A 22187-nucleotide genomic window follows, 5' to 3' on the forward strand; every position below is an offset into this window, starting at 1 on the left:
ATGCGCAAGAAATAAAAACATACATTAACTACTTAAAGGATCAAGTGCAAATGGTCAAATTTAGAACACAAAATAACTAAGATATTCAAATGTCAAGTTCAATTGCATAATTCAGATTAAATGGTCGTTTGTTACATGTATGGACAAACTATGCTATGTTGTTGAACTAATATTGACAAGTTCTGCTCCGAAACCCTCTTAACAACTGTTTGTTAACAGGGGCTTTGATTATTCCCTAATGTTGCGATTGTAACACTTTCCAATTGATATCAAGTATAAACGTCTAGCCTCACACGTTTGAGAAGAGAGTTCGTGAGTCGTCTTTGAAGCGTTTTATACAGCATGTGATATGTGTAATGTGTAAATATACCGCCTAAACATTATCAACCGTTACAATCCAACTCATGTAGGAGTTTCCAGACCACTTGTTAGTCTGATTGCGAAGTAACAATATGTTTCATTGTAACTAAGTATCTGATTTTGATTGTTTACGTTTTTGCCAAAGGCTTGTATCAATGTTTTAACCATTGTTTGATTGAAGTAAAGGCTTATAAGACGATTCCCAAAATGTATGTTGTAATGGACGAACATTTCTCGATTGAGATAAAAACCCTGTGATTTCCAGTTGCTTTTGTTATAACTAAAAAAAAACGAACGTAAACCCACTGGGGGCTGACGAGGTCAAAGCGTAGTCTGTTTCGCTACGACGACGGGTATATGTTTTACTACGAAAAAAGTGTGTAAATACACTACTTAATCAGGCGAGTTTCGTCTTTTCTGGTGTTTATGGATTAGAGAACGGAACACCCAGTAATGGTAGGTACTTATTTTCAATAACAAACTAAAAGCAAATGCGCGTATTTGCAACCTTTAAGTTTATTTTGAGCTAAAATCGAAATATTTTTATTTGAAGCAATACATAAGGTGGTTATTCTGTTAAAATTGCAAATTACGGTAACTTAAATTAAATAACACTACATGTTACTTTGATTCGGTGTACATCACACATTTTGAAGTACAAAAAAGGTTACGAACATGTATTTTAATTATTCAAATGCTTTGTTTCGAAGGAAATTACAAGTCGCTTTATGTATAGGTTTCGCACAGAGTAAGTATTGGTTGCGCAACGAAGTACAAATATAATGTATAGGTTGCTCAACGAAGTTTCTGTATCCATTTCCGGACTCATTACATGCAGTTTGCAGTAACTGCAGACTGCCATTTCCCAGTGCAAAAGATGCCGTGCTTCACTGTGCGCATAAACATCCAAACGAAAAGGTTGAACCCGGTGAAAGCCGGCAGAGCCCCGGTATACCGTCACTACGCCGGCACTCACCAGGGCTATCAGACCCCGGCAGAGCTGCGGCAACGCCCCGGTTTAACCTAGGACAACCGGGACTCCACCGGGAAAGTATTAAAATGTTTAATACCTCCGGGAAGAACCAGGAGTTACCGGGAAGGACTGGCAATGGCCGGTTTGGTACTGCAAACAACCGGGACTGCACCGGGAACAACCGGGACGGCACCGTCAGAGCACCGGTTTACTTATGTAACGTAGCTATAAAGGCCATTTTTTAAGGGACTCTGCCGACATTCACCGGGGCTCCACCGGGGCGTTGCCGTAGCTCTGTCGGGCTGTGTTTGGGCCCCGGTGGAGCTAAGGTGCCGTCCCGGTTGTTCCCGGTGCAATCCCGGTTGTTCCCGGTGCCACGCTGGTCGTTGCCGGTCCTACCCGGTGACTCCCGGTTCATCCCAGAGGTATTAAACATTTTAATACTTTCCCGGTGGAGCCCCGATTGTCCCCGGTCTTCCACGGTTCATCCAAGTGGAGTACCGGTTCATCCCGGTTCATCCCGGTAGATGCCTGACCACGCACTGGGGCTCCGCCGGCATCATAGTGAGACTGGGCCTTAACCGCATTGTAGCACGAGGTAAATTTACCGGCCGTCATGTACGCAATAAACAATAACCTGTGACAGAAACCCACTGCCACAACTTTACAACAATATATTGATTAGGCAATTGCGGATTTGTGCCATTGGGGTCCTACTTTCCACACCTTACGGATGTTACAGATGTGGATTTTACAGGTAAAATCATGTATAAAAACATGAAATTCATCTCAAAATGAGTTGACGATAACCGATTTTCAAGAAAATCGCTTTGATATACAATGTAAAAATCAAAATCCGTATGAGATACATAATGATCGAAGTTGGGACATGGGATTTACTTTGACATAAGCAGAGTTTCGAGATAAGCGAGTTGGGGATAACGAGAATCGAAAGTTAGTTGAAAAAGAGTACCGTATGCTGAAAACATATCGGCGCTCTCTATCAAAATGAACGTATAAGATGAAGATGCGTCATTTTTATTGAGACCGACGACATTAGGTTCTCGACTCTCAACTGTCATCTTATACATGGATTTTTTATTTTATTCGTTTCCTTTGGCCTAGTCGTGAATTTAATTATATCATAATAATGTGCATTATCATGTCGACTGTGCGCTTCGGATCATGTTGTGCCGTTGTTACTACCTCTTCCTCAAAGGAAACATCCAGCCACTTCATGACTCTGTATTTAAAAAAACTTTTCTTTAATTTGCCTTTGAGAGATAACCAATACGTCTTCTGTGAAAAACGTATACACGCTAAAGCGCTGTCGTAGCGAGGCATATACGTATACTGTCAGAGACATGATAATGCCTAATAATAATATTTAGCCTTTATTTCTGATAACTGGGTCACCCTACACATTTCTAAACACACCAGTTGCTTCATGATACATAGATAAATATGGAAATTGTAAAATTGTGTCAATTAAACACAGTTGTAAACCTTAATGGCATTTTTTAAAGTGAAATTTGATTTCGGTTTGATTAATCAGCGGTATATTTCATGTTTAACCGCATAAACCAGACACATCTTTGATTATAATTTGATGTAACAGACCTATCAAATGTCATTGTGCTTAAATTCAGAGTTTTGTTATTAGAAAAGCATAATCTTAACTGTTTTAAACACAATTTTCGACTATTCCGTTTTCGATGTCATGTGTATTAAAACAATGTTTTCGTAGTAAAACATATACGCGACGTCGTAGCGAAACGAACTACGCTTTGACCTCGTCAGCCCCCAGTGAAACCATACAAATAACATGTAGCAAGTTATTTAATATTTGTAATTAAAAAGTATGACCTTTCATTTGCTTTATAATACGGCTCTTTATATGGTTAACTCTGAATCAAAATACTGACGGTCCTGTATACAAAAAAGCCAGTTTTCACTACAGTGCATAACTAGGTATACTTGTAAACGAGTGCGTGCGAGTATTAACATGTATAAATCCCACAGTCTCATTAAAAGTTATCGATACAGGATACTCAAGGTTTAACAATTATTTTCAGCAACAACGAAAAACTTCTTAACTTATTAGTTAAACCAGTATTGAACCTTATTATACAAATAACACAATCAAATGAAATTATTATTGTAGTGTATGTAATGTATGCATAATATGTGCAGAATCAAATTATTTACTTTTTGTTGGGGCTTATTATGTGATGGTTTATTTGTTTTATAGTTTACATTACATTCACTTGCATTTCTTTCCAACATGTAAACATCTGAACACATCTACGTTAACATTTAATTAAGTTACAACGTTGATACTGAAACCCGTGTCAATATATTGTGTAACAGTTCATTACGGTACTAGTCTGTCAACAGACTAATATTTTCTTTTCTTTTCTAGTTTCACAATTACTTCTGAAGATGTATTGCAATACAATATCAAAGCTCATTTTCTCTTCTAGCTGAATAAAGCATATAAGAAAACGTAACTCCGTATAGTATAAGTACAGTACAAGAAGTAGGAGAGAGTTATCTCTATAAAATGATAATGCAGGGCTGTAAACAGTATATACGATATCCTTTATTTACGTTTTACGTATACACAATAGTATATGTAAGAGATAAATAGGAAACAAGTCAAACTCTTGAAATATTATAGCGTGACACATTTTTATCATAATTATACTGTTTCGATCGAGTTATATGGATATGTCACTGCATATGAAAGGTCTATGCAAAGGATTAGGAAAATAAACCGGTTACGAAATCACAAATCACAAATGTTCTCAGAGTTAAAAGATAAATGTTTAGACGTAAGTATTTTTTTTGTTACAGATAGTATCATATTGTAACGAAAACTAGTCGTAGAAAGCTCTTGTAAAGAAAACATTTTAATGTGAAATTAATGTTATCTTAATAGCTCTCTGGCAAGTGCAAAGCATGCATGCATGATTATTTCCATGCTTGAGAGATGTAATTAAAAAGTTACGGCCAGAATATGTTCAAGTTATCTGTATGTTTAAAAACATTATATTTACGATAGTTATGTTCCAATATGATACTTTAGGAAACGACAAGGAAAATAAATTTCTTATCTTCCTTGATAGGATTTTACTACGATTGCATGCGTAGTCGCACGAATCTCTCTTGAAACCCTATTCTTTCAAAGGAAAGGGGAAACAAAGTATGAAGCCATTGTTATTCTGACACTTTTTGTGACCGATATGTTATTACCGTTTTGAGAAACACAAGTTTGAAGTAACATGGTATAAGTACAGATTTAACAAAACCATAAATAATTGAAAATATTTCAAAATTCGCATATTTACCTCATTACTAGTATGTATTATATATAAGTTGCATGGTATATGGTAACGACGGCAAGATTATTCTAGCTCACCCATTCCATGCGGAGTTGTCCAAATGTCGATCAAAGCACACGTCGTGCTATATATCAACACATGGACAACACATTGATAATAATGGTTTCACAATAGGTTCGCATTATCATACATAAGTTTTATTATTCATTGTACTGTTCAAGTACATACTATGTGCTCATTGATTGCATCAGGATTGTCCTTCAAATAAAAAAACTCCGTTTATAAAACGTGTATTTTGCTTCAAGGCAATATTGAAATACGTTAATTATATTCCAAAAACTCTGAACACTCGTGTCTTTACAAATGTATATGAGACATACATACAAATTAACATCATTCGATCAATTTTGAATTGTAAGTCGACGTTAAGTGCTCGCTTGTCTTTGGTCGAATAGGGATGTGAGCAAGAGGGCATTATATCAACATTTACAGGACAAATATACATCCAGGGGCGACTAATGTTACGCAACATTGCACCTCATGTTGATATTTATGTTATCATTGCTTAGAATGACATGTACTTATAACCAATAGAGCATTGAGAATCCAATATAACACTCTCACTTTAAAGAAGCTATCATGTTAGGTCATTGTTAGAATCTTAGTTAGTTCAGGCCTCTTAAAAATTAAACTTTTAAATACTACATAACAAAACAGCGCATTATACCATGTTCATAGCAGTTAGTTTAAATACGTCATGGACGAAAGTTTGATTGAATAAAGGACATATTCTAAAAAAGATATCTAAGTAGATAGTTGTTTAAGTAGGTATATTCTTATTTAAAAGAGTGTGCAAATTGCAATATATAAATGTTTCTAAAGAGTGGACGATATTATACAATAATTGTAATCAGCAGTGTTTAATCATTGTATAGCGAAATTGTGAACTGGATGTGCTTTAAATGTGCTTCAGATAAATCAAAGTGTTTCCCTTATAATAGAATAGCATATGTTATTTATTACAATTATCTTTATCGTTAGTATATAAATTGTGACTCAAGTATCCGCTATTTTCGCAGTATTTCCTCTTCGGTTTGAAACAAGTTGGGACGATGTCACGATATGGTATCCGACCGAGTAAAAAGGCATCTCTTAGGAACATTAATTAACCTTTATATGTATGCTAACAGTAAAACAACCTTTGAAAATGTTTGTTTAGGGCGTGGAACGGATTCGTGCCTACGCCACAATGTATACCACATATTACGTAATTTAGTCTGCATGTTGTCATTTGTGTCAATCGTTGTATTTACGTTTGCATTAATTTAAGATATACAAAAAGCACAACTATGTTACAATTACATTTAATCATTGTATTACATTATTGCCATTCCAAATTTAGGTCACCAGAAATCATTCCATTTATACAAGTAATATATGCAAGAAAACTTATCCAATGTCGTTAAAACGTACGGACACGCATATACTATAACTTAATTTTTATTACAAGACAAAAACACGTTGAAATTGGTGATTTACATTTAATTTAAACAATTAAATTGTTTTATTACGCCTTCAAACGACCCACAATCTTAACCATGCTGTTTAAGATAACATAGGCTTATACGAACACAGATATGACTAATACTATGTAATTACTGCTACGGAAGCACGATTGTATCATTTACACAAAATGCTTTAATGTTTTATCTTTTTTATTTAAACCCGAATGCATCAGTTGCCTTAGGCTTTAATGGTAATATATTGATAATTGGAGCAGAGTAGATAACTCGCTTGCTGTGAGTACTTATCCAAAAACATGCACTAATACCTAGCTTGAGTAAGTAATAAAGCACGTAACTATGACTGTGCCTGTGTTTGAAGTTTAACTTACAAATATAGCGTAAACAGAATTACTTTAACTTTCACTTAGGTAAAATGGATATGATACAAATTCCATTCAACATGCAATATAACGAAACAAACGGTTTTAGGCTCAGTTTGAAACGACCTATGATCATCCAAGTAGATTTAACGTTGGTTTCGGGTCTTGAGCATAGGTCAAAGCCTAACGCATTGATGAACACTTGTGAGTGATCGATGATACAAGGGTTGTGAAATAACAGCCATGTTGATATACTAGTACGTTTTATCAAATATATACACGTGCTTTTTAATCCGGTTGTATAAATTAGTTTATAAAATGCTTCATAACAAGTTTTAAACTATTGAAACATAATACATTATATCTTTTCAAAAACAAGATTGACTGAGAACTACGTTTTTAAATTTTAATTTAATTAATATGTATAGTGTAACATTTATCGTAATAACTAGTAAAAAGGTGTAAAGACTTAAAGCAAGTTCCAGCAATAATGCTAGTTCCAGCAATTATGCTCATACTAATTATAAATAAGTGGAACACGTAACCAATTAATGATATTGTTCAAATCCAATTATTTAGCCCTTTATTCACAATGTGTATGGCCTCTCAGTCGTATTGACCGAAGGAGACATCTCAAACGAAGTATTTTACATAACTATTGGTCCGTCAGTCGTATTTAACGAAGGAGACATCTCAAACGATGATTTTCACAGTACTGTTGGCTCCTAAGTCGTATTGAGTGAAGGTGACATCTTAAACGATGCATTTCATACTACTGTTGGCCTCTCGGTCGTCTTTAGCGAAGGAGACATCTCAAACGATTGATTTCACATTACTGTTTGCCCCTCAGTCGTATTGAGCGAAGAAGACATCTCAAACGCTGTATTTCACATACCCTTTGGCATCTCAGTCGTATTTAGCAACGGATACATCTTAAACGATGCATTTCACTTTACTTATGACCCCTTAGTCGTATTGAGCAAAGGAGACTTCTCAAACCATGTATCAAGGATACTAATTAACATCACAATGTGTTTGAGTCGATCTTCTTTGTGTAATCGTTTGTTTAAATCAACAATATTTAGAATCGGAATGTGTTCGAATTTGATTCGGACATCTTTTTGTCAAGTGCGCTATTCAAATGCAAGTACAATGACATATCTTAAACATGTTAAGAAGATAACAATTCAAACCAACCATACATCCTGATCAGAACACACACCTCTACAAGTAACAGCTTTTAATTTGTTACATTTTAAGAAGCCTTTTTTATAGTGTAAACACGCTGTCTAACCCTGCTACGCTCTGTAATAAATTCTGCATAGTTTCTGCTCGGATCAAACACGTAAAGGCCCTAGTAATTTTAGGGCCAGAAGCAGCCCCTACTAATTACGTCTGAAATCTATGGCGCACACAGTTGAAATCAACAGTTGCTGTTATTTTGATACGTTAGGCACAATAACTACGAATCAAATAAATATATATGCGAACAGTAAACGTGTTGAAGGTAAATCGTGTGCACAAATAATAAGTAAAAGCATCAAATAAGAAGTATACGTGGTTGTGGTCCGGGTAATATCCAAAATTATTTTTCAAAGTAGAGTGATAACAATTTCTCGTTTTCACTGGCGTTAGCAAGTTGCCATTAAACATAATTTTCGGTAATACTCATTAAACCAATATTTGCAACATCTTGTTAGTCTACACCGGTGGAAGATCCCTAGTAGTCTTCGGATAAAGGTATGAACATTAATTAATATAAAAATTATCAAAACATCAGCCATTGTTTATTTTGTCGGGACATTTTAATTTTATTATTTATTATTCACATTAAACAAGCATAAAATCACAAGTCAACTCTCGATAGAGTATAACAGACTCGCGAAAATGAACACAAAATTGAATAGATTTGCATTATGACCTTATACAGATGAACATATCTTGTTGATGTTTTCATCAATACAATGCTGTGCATTTGGTATCAAAAGGTGTTTGTATTAATCATGTTTGACCTATCCAGTACAATGACTATATGTATAAACATTACGGTTTGAAATCTGTAAACTCGTTTTTGGACGCCTTGTGAAATTAATGTTTGCACGTATAAACTTGTAATGTTACGAAATACCACAATCTAGAATATTTCAGGCTTCCTATTAGGCACGGCGACCTCTTCGTTTATTGAATTTAACACTTTAAAGCCAAAGCTTGTTTTTGTTTTCTTATATAATTTGCGAGACCAAATGTTGTTTTTGTCGTGGTGAATCCCTCCACAGTGGTTCAAGAATAGGGATATGTCCACATGAAATACTGAATGAAAACGTTTCAGCCGATTATAAAACGAGTACTTCTTCATCGATTAGTGCAAAGCAGGATTGACGTATAACAGCCAAATACGAAGATATTACATGTCATTTAAAAGCATGTTGATCCAACTTTTGAGCAAAACAAACAAACAATTATTTTAATCGTAAGCAAAATCATTTACTCCGTTTATCATTCATGTACTTGAGTTTCTATTGTTCATTACCCTAGGGACACAGTGTAACTGTAATGAATACACCTTTACTAATCTGAAGTGCTTACCAAATTGATACAAATGCAAATCTTCGGTGTAATAAATGTCGTAGAGGAACACGACTAAATTCAAAAGTATTCGCTTCGAGAGTTTGATAGTGGCCTCGTACGAAATTTATGCTGTGGGATCCAGATGTGTATGTTGATGATTTGTGTCCGCAATAACGTGTAATGTCGATCAAAAATAAAAGGGGATAAGGTTGAGGCCAAATACAGATTCACTTGAAGTTATAGTTATACACAGCATATGGACACAATGAAATCAAATCAAACGAATAACTTATTCTATTTGGTATGTGGTGTTGGTTTTTGAAGACTTATGTACTCGACGGATATTTGAAAAAGTATGACTAACTATTAAAGTTAGTAACATTATGCAATTATGCTCCAGTGATCTCTCATGTGTTATTATTTTACAAGAATGGCTAAAAGCTAATATTTAACTATTACAGATTACTAATATGTTCAATGTCACGTTTATGTTTATTAAACACAGTGATAGACAATCGTAATAGTTTAAACGTTTTCAAGTAAACAACAACTTGACATTTAAGCCATACGTTATTGAATTCCGGTTTATAAACAAACACAACGTATTTAGCCATTTCGCAACGAAGAACCTGTTGTCATTTGCTGATTGAAAATACGACGGGGACTTTTTTGTGGGTTGTTATTTACGATAACTACAATCCAATTTTGAAACTTTTTCTGGAAATCAGATGTGTTTGTGTGATTGTATATCAAGTATAGTATTTGCAGGTTTTTGGAAACATAACAATGGCACATCTTGGGAGTTCCAAAAAGTTTTGAAGCAATAATTTATCTCATGTGTTTTAGAATTCCTATACGTAGACAGTGCGGATGAAGGCGTTACGAAACGCACGAATTTTCTTATATTTCATCAGGTCTGGTTTATGTTTTTCCATTTGAGCTTCGCTTACGTCGGGAAATAGTTTCGCATTGAAAACGCACGTATGCTTTTGAAAGTCTTATAGTATTCATTAAAATAAGTGCTGCACATTATATTTAATAGTAATGTGTGTTTTTTTCTGAAACAATGTCATACATTGTGGTCAATATTTAACTTAATTCATGACATTCACACAGAATATAGTCATACATATAAACATTAAATATGACGTCATCGCGTTATAAACAAAACTGACTGTATGCACAATTAATGTTGATGGTTGTGTAATAGTAATATCTTTAATGACGTGTACTCGTTAATTGAATAAATTATATGAGTCGCGTTCTAAGAAAACTGGGCTTAATGCATGTGCGTAAAGTGTCGTCCCAGATAAGCCTGTGCAGTCCGCGTATTTTTAGTTTCAAGGAAGTCCCTCCTTACCGAAAATCAAGTTATAGCGGAAAAGGCTAATCTGGGATGACACTTTACGCTCATGCATTAAGCCCATTTTTCTCAGAACAAGGCTCATATATTTATAAAATACAAACAGGTTGAGGTTACACATTTAGTTATACTGAAAACGTTTGCAGAACATTTTCAGCGAAAGAAGCTTTCGTGTGGCGTTTACACTCATACATGTCAGAATGAAATCTTATTATCAAGATTTAAAGGTGTGGTTGAGAGCATTTCTTTATATAAACTGCATTATTGCAAACAATTAATATCAATTGTATATCAAATCGGCTTATTAGGATTGAATTGTTAATTGACATGTGTGTATTTTTATGTTCGGCATGCCGTTATACCGGAGAAAGCCTATAACAATATGCCGTCGGTTAAAATACTTATAAACGATGTTTTAATCAGTATTTGGTGGTTATTGTAAATTGAACATTTCACTTCCGTTTTATATGAAACTCTTCAAAAGGCAATTGTAAAAAATGGCGATGGAGTTATCCCTAGTTTGCGTAATACATATTTACCAATTTAAAGTTTTTTTCGCGTGCAGCAAGTATATTACAGTTCTATATAAATTATATATTTGGAAAAAGAATGTTGCAATACCAAAACGTGTTGTTATAAAATACACACAATACAAAGCATCTAACTGGAAACCTATGAATACGGCGAATAAACTTCCCTTCAATTGTTATACATTGGTCCGGATCGGTCCTCTCGCATTTGTAGTTTCGGTATCTTTTGTATTTGTATTCGAACTTCTGATTACGTGCTTCCGCTCGAGAGTTGTTTCACAAATCTGATTGATTAACTGATGAGAAAAACATTGCAATGCAATTAAATACAACGTTTTGGAAATATCGCAACGTGTGTGGATCAGTCATGGAGAAGCGAATAAAGGCTGTCGTATTTACGTTTTTGATAGTCATCTATCAAGTAAAAGGTAAAATGTTACTTGTATTGTACAACTAATTTTAGTTTGTAATATTTCGCATAAGAACTACTGACTGAGCTAAACATTATAATTTATATATGAGTAATACAAATCTTTAATTATATTAGCACAACTAAAGCTCAGTTTCGCAAAATCGTTGTCTCTAACAAGTATACCTGTGCCCGACAACTCCAAATGTATACTACATTAAATAATATGTATTCAATTTAGAAGTTTAAGTTTATAAACATTGCATTATTATATATCTAGCAATGCTATTCCACTTGTAATATAACGCTTAATTAATGTCATTTGATACTCCATTATACGAAAAACCAGTATTAGTTTGCACTGCCAGATATTAGTTTTCGACACAATATTGTTCAATTTCAACAAAATCAAGAATATGTGCACGAATCAATTGCTCCTTTATGACATTTAGGTTTTGATAGTTTCTCAAATTATAAAATATAGCTTAATATATTATCTTAATGTAAATGTATTTCAGTTGTAAATTCATCGTCGGAAAAAAGTAGTTCTTCAAAATCTACGATTGCGACCACTAACGTGCCTGCAGAAACACACACGGAAGGTAATGAACGCGGAAACGACCGTTTTCGATGCATCACTAAATATAACGCGATTGTATTATTCTAATATATTGCCTTTCTTCCCCATTATTTAACAAATAGAAAACCATAGGTATTGCTGCCTTTCCTTTCGGCAAATTCTTTCTTACTCTGTATTTTAACTAGAATAAAAAAATTGAGATGTAGAAATATTAACATGAAAAACATGTAAAGGAATGGTGCGAGAACTAGTATGGTTCATTTCATCAATAACACAGTTGCAAAAGATGGATTTATTGCTTTACATTATTTAGTGATCTTATGTATTACACAGGAGGCTTATATGATTATTTAATACTTAAACAATACATGAGTCAACTAGCTTACAAAAAGACGATATATATGAATATAAAGGAGATTCATACGATAGTTATAAAAATGCAGATGTAAACGATCCTTTACAATACAAACAAAATTGTCGGATTATAAGCCAACTCAATTACTTCAAAATATATATGTAAGATTAGTGACACCTACAAAGTCAACTCATTCAACTCGAGGAGAGAGATAGTCTTCCTTATATCTGACAAATTAACACATGCCGAACCCGGATATAACAAAAGAGTTTTATACGATTCCTAGGTACTGACATAAAAACAACACATTGAGTTAAATAAATTATTTTAAAAAAAAATTATTATTATTAATAACCGACAACATAAACACGTACTTCGTCAACATCATTATTACATAGGAAATAGAACCATTTAATAAGTTTTGACTTATTAAACATATGAGTCAACTTTATTTTCGTTAATGATGTATCAATGAACTTATTTATATGACGTTAACAGTAAATCGGCTTATTCGGTAAAAAGAATTTCGTATTAACAAAGTCATTAAGCACAACACTAGTAAGAAAATGGGTAACACTAACATAAAAAGTAATTTCCTTTTTTCTATAGTGATCGACAGGTCCACGACCGTTTATTCCGCAAACACCACCACCAAACCAAAAGATAAAACAACGGGTAAAGTTGTATACATTTACTTTAACTTGTCTAGCAAATAGTTATATAACGCAAATGTTCATAACATTTAGTATATTTATTAATGTATTTAATTATAATTTCAAACTTTTATGCGAGTTTACATGACGTATACATTTTTAGAAGAAACGTCCCCTGTCGTTCTCAACGGTGTGGTTCAACTTCATTCTGAAACAAACCTCCCATACAAATCTCGGACTATATATGCACATACTATTACAAGCAGTATTTGTTCACAGACGTGATAATGAATAGTTGTCAATGGTAGTCTGTTGTATAACGCTTCACAATAAAAACAAAGTTTTATGTAGACCGAACATTTATACTGATATTATCATGATATACAAATATTATTTGTCAAATGTGTCTCCGTATTATACTTATGAGGCCCAAAATAAATCCGACGGAAAACGTTTTAGATTAAATTAGATTAATTTAATTAGATTTAATAAGATTAGATTAAAAAATAACGCGATTAAAGCTTGTTTCGATATGTTGAAAATACAACTCTCATCTTTTATATTCATCTGCAGAGATGAGATGGCACTTAGACATCATCGGACCATGTATCGGCGGACTACTATTACTGGACATAGTACTTATTTTGGCAGTATGTTATACAAAAAGAAGGAAGTCCTGCGAAGGAAAGCAAACTGGTAAGTATATTATTTGATACAATTGTTTGAAAATTCAAATACATACCATCGTTCAATTATATAGGGTTGTACTAACAAAATAATTCTATAATGTTAATACCTTTGTATTTTTCGTAAATTTGTACATTGAACAATCAATCGCCAACAATAACTGACTTAGTGTTTGTTTTGCAGCTATGGACATAGGAACCGACGCAACATGCTTACGCATTATGTATGTAAATCTTCAAAACATTCTAGAATTATCTGTTTATAGGCAACGTACACAATACTCATTATTTAATCACCCAGAAATAATAATTGCGATATTTGTGTGGTATAAGGCATTAAGTCAAAACTTGGGAACATTATTTAAAGTGATATTATGGGCATCTAACAGTTTATATGTGTCTATTGCAACCGTTGTTTATTTTTGGTGTTTTCACTTCATATACACTAGTATTTGTTAATGCAGCATCAACATACTAAAACATTATGCAGAAAAGAGAAAAATAATGCATTTGAATATCAACCATACTTTCGTTCGACAACTGATCATGCATGTACGATGTGATACTAAATTTAGTTTTAGGGCAGATTCGTTCACACGACACAAAGACGCAATTTTGTTTAAGTATCATTTCCGCTTACAGAACTGGGTGGGTCACGTAAGAATATCGAAAATATAATATATTTTTATGAACAACTGGTAGCAAGATGAGTTGCAGATAATTGGTCAGTAACCACATTTTAACTAACTTTTTTGACCTGTTAATTCTTTTCAGCTCAATTCAACAGTGAAAAATGCCCATAATATCACTTCAAGTCCTTGTGAATGTATATAACGGCATCTATATCAAGTTTTCGGTCAAATTGCATGTAATTTTAAGTAATTTGCATGAATCAATCAGTGTATTATTTGCCTGAAAATAGGACGTTTGTTATTTCGTTAATAGATACGAAGACATGTGATATCAAAAAGTTGCCAACCATACGAACACAACTCAAATGACACCTATGTAATTGAATTTGTCTTAAAATATGTTCAAGACAATGTTGTCTGAGCCTTTGTATAAGTAATACCGCATAATTGACTTCCAACGGGAAAATAAATGCTTACAAGCTATTGTTACATTGTAGTCATGAAGAGACCGAAGCCAAACAAAGCACCGGAAGCATGTATGCGAACTTCGATGGTAGGTCGTTTGTATTTGAAGTTGTTTATATACAATTATTGGTTTCATGATAAAGCGACATTAGCAACTTGTTATTTCGACAGCATAATACGCGATTTGTTTTGTATTTATCTGATTCAATGACTGATAAGCCGTTAAAATCACGTAATGTGATCTTAAGAGAGTTTGGGCAGGTAGTCAATTGCTCCATAGTGGTGTGTAAAATGACTGTGTCACAGATTTTCGTGTTTTAGAACAAATTCAATACATGAATCAAGTACCAAGTCTTTTATATTTCAAATGGTGTATGTGAGCATAATACGACTTATAAAAAAAGTCATACTCTGGGGTTCAGACTCGGGAAACACTCGCTAACACTACACCACGGACGCTTTCGAATTGGAAGTTACTGTAAAAGTGAAGTCTGTAACGAACGTGCTTGCGCTATTATATATAACATACATGGATAGTTGAATATATGGCAATTTCATTTTATGATTGCCATTTTGTGAAAATGTCAACACGACACTTGAAATGGCTCTTTAAGTGAATCGATGCCGCTCTATTCCAATACACAATCGGATATTTTCGTCATAAAGGCAGTATAATTGTTTGAATATTCCTGCTTTACGTATTATCAACGGTTAATCATTAAATACCCTGAGAGCTATATCACTGAACTGTTACAGAGCTACACAAACACGCATTTTTTTAACGTTTTGTTTTAATGCTAAGTCATACAATTTTACAAAGTCTCGGTGATCAATTCCCAAAACCTTTTTTTTGCAAAAACCTAACAAGGGACTGTTATGTGGAACTTTAATTTCATTTCATCAAAGTTAATCATTAAATTGTGATAGAAATAGTATAGTTAAGTACCGTGAAATATAATAAATGCTTGTTTTATCGTAATATCTTATTAAATAGAATAGCATAGCATTTCAATTGTATAATAATAACGTTGATCCACCGGCCATTTCTCCTTGACGACATAGACCCCATTTCGACCCCCATACATAGTGTCGATGGTATTGATTTAACACAACCGCGATTGAATCTGCCGTGCTCTGTAAAAAGGGTTTTTTAATGCATGTGCGTAAAGTGTCGTCCCAAATTAGTCAGTGCGGTCCGCACAGTGAGCTTATTGTTTGCTAAGAAGAGACTTTCTTTGAACAGAAAATGTTATACAAGCTGAAAGTGTCGTCCCTGATATCAGTAATGCTGTTCTGTACGCTCTTGTATCGTGTATGCGAGTCCAATTGTAAATGTGACAATTTGAACTCAATACTTTGTACAATGCTAAAGCGCACTATCTTAACTAATGCATGCCTTGTATCGCTCGGACAAGACGATTTAACAATTGAAGACCCTATCATTTTGTCCATTGGTAAGGCTGGAAACAGTCCTTACCAATTATTTTTAAGTGTCGATGTCTGTATATATTGTCTACGTAGAAAGTATACAACAGTACAAATATAAAAAGTCGAACAAATGTCTCATAAGATAACAAAGCATAAACGTATAATAAAATAAGTTTTCCCTTGCTGTATTGTTGTGAAATAATTGACTCAGTCATGTTAACAAAACTATTGTCTCAATATACTGACGAAAGAAGATCACGAATAAAACCCGAAGCACGTAAGTATCATTTATTAATTAAAAAAGGCTTTTACATTATATACTGCATAAACTTGTCTTTTTTATTTCAAGAATGTCAACAATCAACTGACGAGATCTACGTCAATGATGATAGTGTTCGATGCGCTCCTTCGGTTGACTATTCCAATGGTAATCACCTCTTTGTATAGTATTGTAGATTTTCATATATTAAGAACCGAAAATTGCAAGAGCATCTTACTGTTAAGCAAGTGCAAGATAGCATTTTAACATCGTCGTTGTTTGATCTGCCCAAAGTGTCCAGTTGGGCGTTTGTTCTCATACACGAGTACCAAAATAACCAACACATTCACGAACTATAATGACACAACTGGAATACAGTGTACGATTTAAATTACGCGAACAAGTTTAGATTTTTAACACAATACATATTTTGATTCCATGTGGAAAATTGTTGCTTTGCGGGTCGATCTGAGAATGACTACGTGGTAGTATTATTCATATGTATGCACCATACAGAATTTAAACAAAATAGTGCATTTTAGCACGTAAAAACTACTAAATTTTTGTTAAGCAAGGTAACATATTCCTGAACTTAGGGTCTTTCGTGGTGTTGCGTAAAGCAATCGTATGGTTACCAATCGCAATGTATATTAAATCTCGTTGAATGTAGTTTACTTTTATACTTAAATCAAGCATAACGCGTTTCGTAAAAGTTTGAATTCTTACAAGAAGCACCACGGGGTATGTTTCGTATCTGCTCCTCGATGATAAAAACAAATATACACTATATCAACAAAAGAAGAACATTCCTATTGGCAATATGGGACGCTTAATGTTCACTAGAATGTCTTTCGTACTTATTACATATGAACCCAGAAGACAAACACATGACACCGTATTATAAACAATTAAATATTTGCAAAGATGTATAAACAAAACAAATGCAAGGACACAACCACTTTAAGTTAATTATATTAACGACAGTGGGCTTTTAGTTCAATATTTTTTAATAAAAGTATTTTATGATTCTGTACAGCTATTTATATTCTTTACGGTTTGTTTGATCAACAAAACGTGATTATTATACCAAGTGTTAATATCAACCATCGTATCTCTAGTTGTGTGGTAAATGTTAACAATAATTTGACAATATGGATATCTGTCCATATCAAGTTTTGATAATTCGTCATTTCAGTTCAGGTGGTTTCACATGAGATTCAAAGGTAATTTAAACATTATATTCTTCAAATATTTTCCATAATTCGACTGCTATTCTCGAGATATGTAGCGTAATTTTCTCACGTAAAATTTTATCATCAAAATACAAATACCACAATGCTCGTAATCGAATTTTTTGTATATCATTTTATCCATTATACAACCAAAATAAGCAGGAATACAAGAATTTTGAAAACAATATTTTTAGGAAAAGTTTATGTATATAGAAACATGAATGTGATCATGTGTGTTAGTTAAATGCCATATGATGTATCACAACTGAGCTGCATTAATAGTGCGGTCAGACATAATAGCTAAACTAATTACTTTTTAATACACGTGTCTATGTTAAAAGTATGCATTATGTCGCATGTTTCAGTTACAATGAAGCAGCTGATCCTTCAATGATAGAAAACTTCGAGAATCCCTTCTATGATGTTGACAACCTTGAGAAAAATGACCATGCTAATGGTAATCGTCATCATCAGCAGCAGCAACAGCAGCAGCAGCATCATCATCATAATAATCATCATCATCATGATCACCACCTCCACAACCGCCATCATCACCATCATCATCATTATCATCATCATAATCATCAGCATCATCATCATCATCATCATCAATCTGATCATTATCATCATCATCATCATCATTATTATAATTATCAACATCATCATCGTTCTAAAAACAAATAGTGTTATGGTATGCTCAATTGAATTCATCTCATTTCAGGAAATCAAAACCTTGTAAGTGGTCAAACGTACGTATATTATGTTTTTATAGCATAAATGCCATTTGTGATGATTTCTTCTTTTACCTTTGTAAGCAGTGATGTTGAAAATAAGGTTCTTCTGTAGGACTTTTCAATGTCTTTGTATGTTATAATGAGTGTGCCGACCATGTGATTGTTACAAAACTGTATTTAATTGCTTATTTTTTAATACTTTGACAACATCATAATCAACGCATATGAAACTATTCAGGGTCAAAAAGGAGGTCGAAATATTTGTTTATGAAAGATTTTTAGGTTGCCTATTGAATAGCTATAATACCATTAATTATATGCATTGTATCGCCTGATACACCAACAATTTATATGTGTATTCTACTCATAACAACAAAAGTCGCACTGATTCTTGTTTTGACTTTGATAGTGTTCCTTTTGTAGATTATCCGATGAACATGGACATCAAGCACAAAGTTACCTTTACAGCGTTGTCAATAAACCTAGGAGAAACTGATTGGCGGGAAATATGTGTACAGAAACATGGACATAAAGCCAGAATATATTCATTTGATAGATTATTGTGCAATGCTTATCTGTTGCGACACAACACCATTCCCAGTTATGCCATGATTCGCCAGTATTGCACTAAGAGTTTGGACATACTATTTCATGCATATAGTTTATTTCATTTGATATGTAAACGCAGTACAGACCGACCTTTTTCATTGATTATGTTTCAATGATATTTAAATGTGAATTGGTTGATTTTATTTGTGTGCATATATATATGCTAAATACATATACATGAGGCTTGACATTGGTGTGTGATATAACACTTGGGCAAGCAATAAAGGCTTCCCGCGTTACGGTTTATCGTTTTTTCCTGATAAGAAAATTCACACCCAGTTGAGTTTAAGTGCTTATGGTCATTATTGTAATTTTGTACAAGTGTACATTGGCTGTGTTTAAATAAAAAACTGTCACAAATTCGATGTGTTATGTTTCCTTCTATGAATTGTTTCTGTCGAGCATTATAGTTATACAACCTAATAATTGTTTAAATTCAATTTTGTTAATGTTAAAACATTATATCGAAACAGAAAACACTTCAATAAACAATTGAATTAGAAACCGCTGTAAGAAGGCTTATATTCAATATCAAATGAATTTTACTTGCATTAAATTCCGTGTACTTCTGGAACAAAGCTAAATGAAAGTTAACGGATGCATGTATATATATATGTATGTCTTCTGACGCTTGTGAATGGGTTTGATATAGTCAAACAACGTTTAATTGGCTCTGTGATTTCCGGCAATCTTAAAATTTACGAATGTTAATTATGCCGTGTGATAGTAAATTCTCAATAAATTTGTTTTTATTGCATATGCATTTAAAGTCAAATGTTCGCTTCCTTCATAAATACCTATCATACTATCATTATATTTGAAAACATAACATGCAGATTGCGATAAGTGTTGTTTTAAAGTTTGGTTGGGGCGGGTTTTAACATAATATGGCAAATGCGATTAAACTTTCATGAACATCTTATTCGAGACTATAAGATTTGTCGTGTTTGCACGGATACTCACTTCTCCACTGATAAGATGACTTGAATTGTATTGTTAATGTATCGACAACGTAAAGTACGGTTCTCTCTACATCGGACGATCAGGAATTGTAAAGTTAAGACCCAGTATGAAATGCCATGTCGTATTTCAATATAATACGATGTTCAATGAACCGTATTTTCCATTCTTTTGAACATCTGGTTTTGTTTTTGTTTAAATTGTTAACACGTTAATACTTTTCGAAACGACATACGCATGCACAAAAGATGTGCATGCCTTTTAATGAAATGAACTTGCGGTAGCATTTTTCAACTTGTTCATTATAATTAAAATATAACATACATGAATATATAACGGTTGCTTGGAAAGTATATGTATAATTGTAAACCGTTGCATTAAAAACAAAAAACAGTTTAACACCACATTCGACAGTAAAAAAGCATATTTCTTCTAATATAAATGTAATTGTGTATTTACATTGAATACTATTCATACATAATTATTATTTTCACATTAGGAAACGAACATCTAGACAAAACGCCCTTTGTTTTTTTTTAACTTACACAAATTGATATTTGCCGTCACCGATGTCTGGTGCGTGCACTACTTACCATCATGAAGTTACAACGCGACCAACACAAGTGTTAGACACATTAAAGGTCATAACCATATGTACATACCACCAAATGGGTTTGCGCTTGCCAATCTGAACTCATGCAACGACATTGTCTGTACCACGAGTGATAATAACAATAACTTTATCGTAAATTGTCGTTCTTAACGTCGAGTATCACGCGTTTCTGGACATAAACCAGACAAAGAAACGTCCGCACCTTCATCTACCATGTGGTGTTGGCTAATAATCGCAGAGACATGATCGAAATACATCCAAATACTTTGTAAATTAGTTCAATATTTCGTACCAGTGGATGATTCGAGAGTGCAATTGAGTCATCTGGTATGTTGATAGCTGCATTGGTCGTTTTCAACAAACCACAAGTATAATATAGAAAGTAACAGCACGTTGGAAACCACTAGTTTAGTCTAGAAATAACCGAAAACTGTCACACATGTCTGTAAACAGTTTAGATCAGACATTTAACATATTAATAATTATAATTATAATCTTATTATTGTAATTACGCTTATTTTTTTATTTGTCTACGTGTTTGGCTTAAAAAAGCATAAAACACATTATTTTAATTATGTTTTTTACAAACATATGCATATCCGGTCGTCTAAATCCTTATCTATGTTGTAGCTGAACTATGACATTTCAATATGACTGTGAATTAAATATTTTATACATGTATAATGACGCAAAAAATCAGTATATCGGTATTATGCTTATGGTGATTGGTATCCTTTATATTTAGGGACGTAAGTATATAATACATGTGTGTGCCTAGAAAACGTTGTCCAGGTATAACTAACACTCGATACAGATACTTGTTTTTAATTCACCAATAAAATATCAAGAAAACACCCTGAATTTTCAGATATCAAAGAGAACTAGTGAATTGCAACACTTTGTCGTCTGTCGTGATAAATAAACCTGGTTTGGTTGTGTCTCTCTTTTGATGGCCTGTGTTTTGGAGAAATCAGATATAACTATCATGGGAACGTTTACTCAGACTCAACAGTTTCAATAATTACGGCTTTTATATTTGATTTTAAAACATTGTTGTTATCGTTCTAACGGCGCCAGCATTTCGGTCAAATATAGCGTGTTTTCAGTGCTCGATAGTTAACTTTCGTTTAGTTTTCAATGAATAATTTAAGTGAAAATGCTATTTGTGCTAATTGTGTTTTGCTGAATTATAAATGATGATGATAGGAATATGAAGTGTATGCGGCACACTATTATTATCGTAACAATAACCGGATGCTTTCAAATGCGTTTTGAAAGTTTGAGCCTGTATAACTTGTAAAATCTAACTCACTTGCGGGCAAGCGTAAAACACGTATTCGAAACACAACAAAATTTAGTTGTAGCCCCTTTTAATGCATTGTTTATGTTTTATAGGAAGAAGATCTTTGTGATATATGTAAACTGTGCCCCATATATACCAATAAACAATAACAATGTTATGCCAGGAGCAATGATTGAGTAAATAACACGGCTGTCACTTTCTTATCCTTTCGATTTAGATTCTATAAGTCACATATTTAAAACACAT

At 33.5% G+C, this 22187-nt stretch overlaps 1 protein-coding gene across 2 annotated transcripts; it reads left to right on the plus strand.

Annotated features, from left to right (window-relative positions):
* Window positions 1-11250: 11250 nt before the first annotated feature.
* Window positions 11251-19427, plus strand: LOC127870315 (transcriptional repressor NF-X1 homolog). 2 transcript variants are annotated; one of them, XM_052412949.1, is made up of 11 exons: window positions 11254-11451; window positions 11951-12034; window positions 12977-13042; window positions 13594-13716; window positions 13891-13930; window positions 14836-14891; window positions 16581-16658; window positions 17686-17713; window positions 18088-18179; window positions 18444-18471; window positions 18880-19427. In XM_052412949.1, the coding sequence occupies exons 1-11, from the start codon at window positions 11340-11342 to the stop codon at window positions 18950-18952; spliced, it is 780 nt and encodes a 259-aa protein (XP_052268909.1). In that variant the 5' UTR covers window positions 11254-11339; the 3' UTR covers window positions 18953-19427. The 2 variants fall into 2 exon arrangements, with proteins under 2 accessions (XP_052268908.1, XP_052268909.1); XM_052412948.1 differs by lacking the exons at window positions 18444-18471; window positions 18880-19427 and having other exon boundaries at window positions 11251-11451; window positions 18088-18428.
* The last annotated feature ends 2760 nt before the right edge of the window (window positions 19428-22187 follow it).

This window comes from Dreissena polymorpha, chromosome 2, assembly GCF_020536995.1.
Source record: "Dreissena polymorpha isolate Duluth1 chromosome 2, UMN_Dpol_1.0, whole genome shotgun sequence".
NCBI lineage: Eukaryota > Metazoa > Mollusca > Bivalvia > Myida > Dreissenidae > Dreissena > Dreissena polymorpha.

Bases quoted from the DNA above. Each gene is read 5' to 3' on its own strand.
- LOC127870315 (XM_052412948.1), top strand. From the start codon at position 11,340: ATGCAATTAAATACAACGTTTTGGAAATATCGCAACGTGTGTGGATCA. The intron at 12,035-12,976 runs GTAATGAACGCG...TTTTTTCTATAG, and splicing joins TGCAGAAACACACACGGAAG to TGATCGACAGGTCCACGACC. The intron at 13,043-13,593 runs GTAAAGTTGTAT...ATTCATCTGCAG, and splicing joins ACCAAAAGATAAAACAACGG to AGATGAGATGGCACTTAGAC.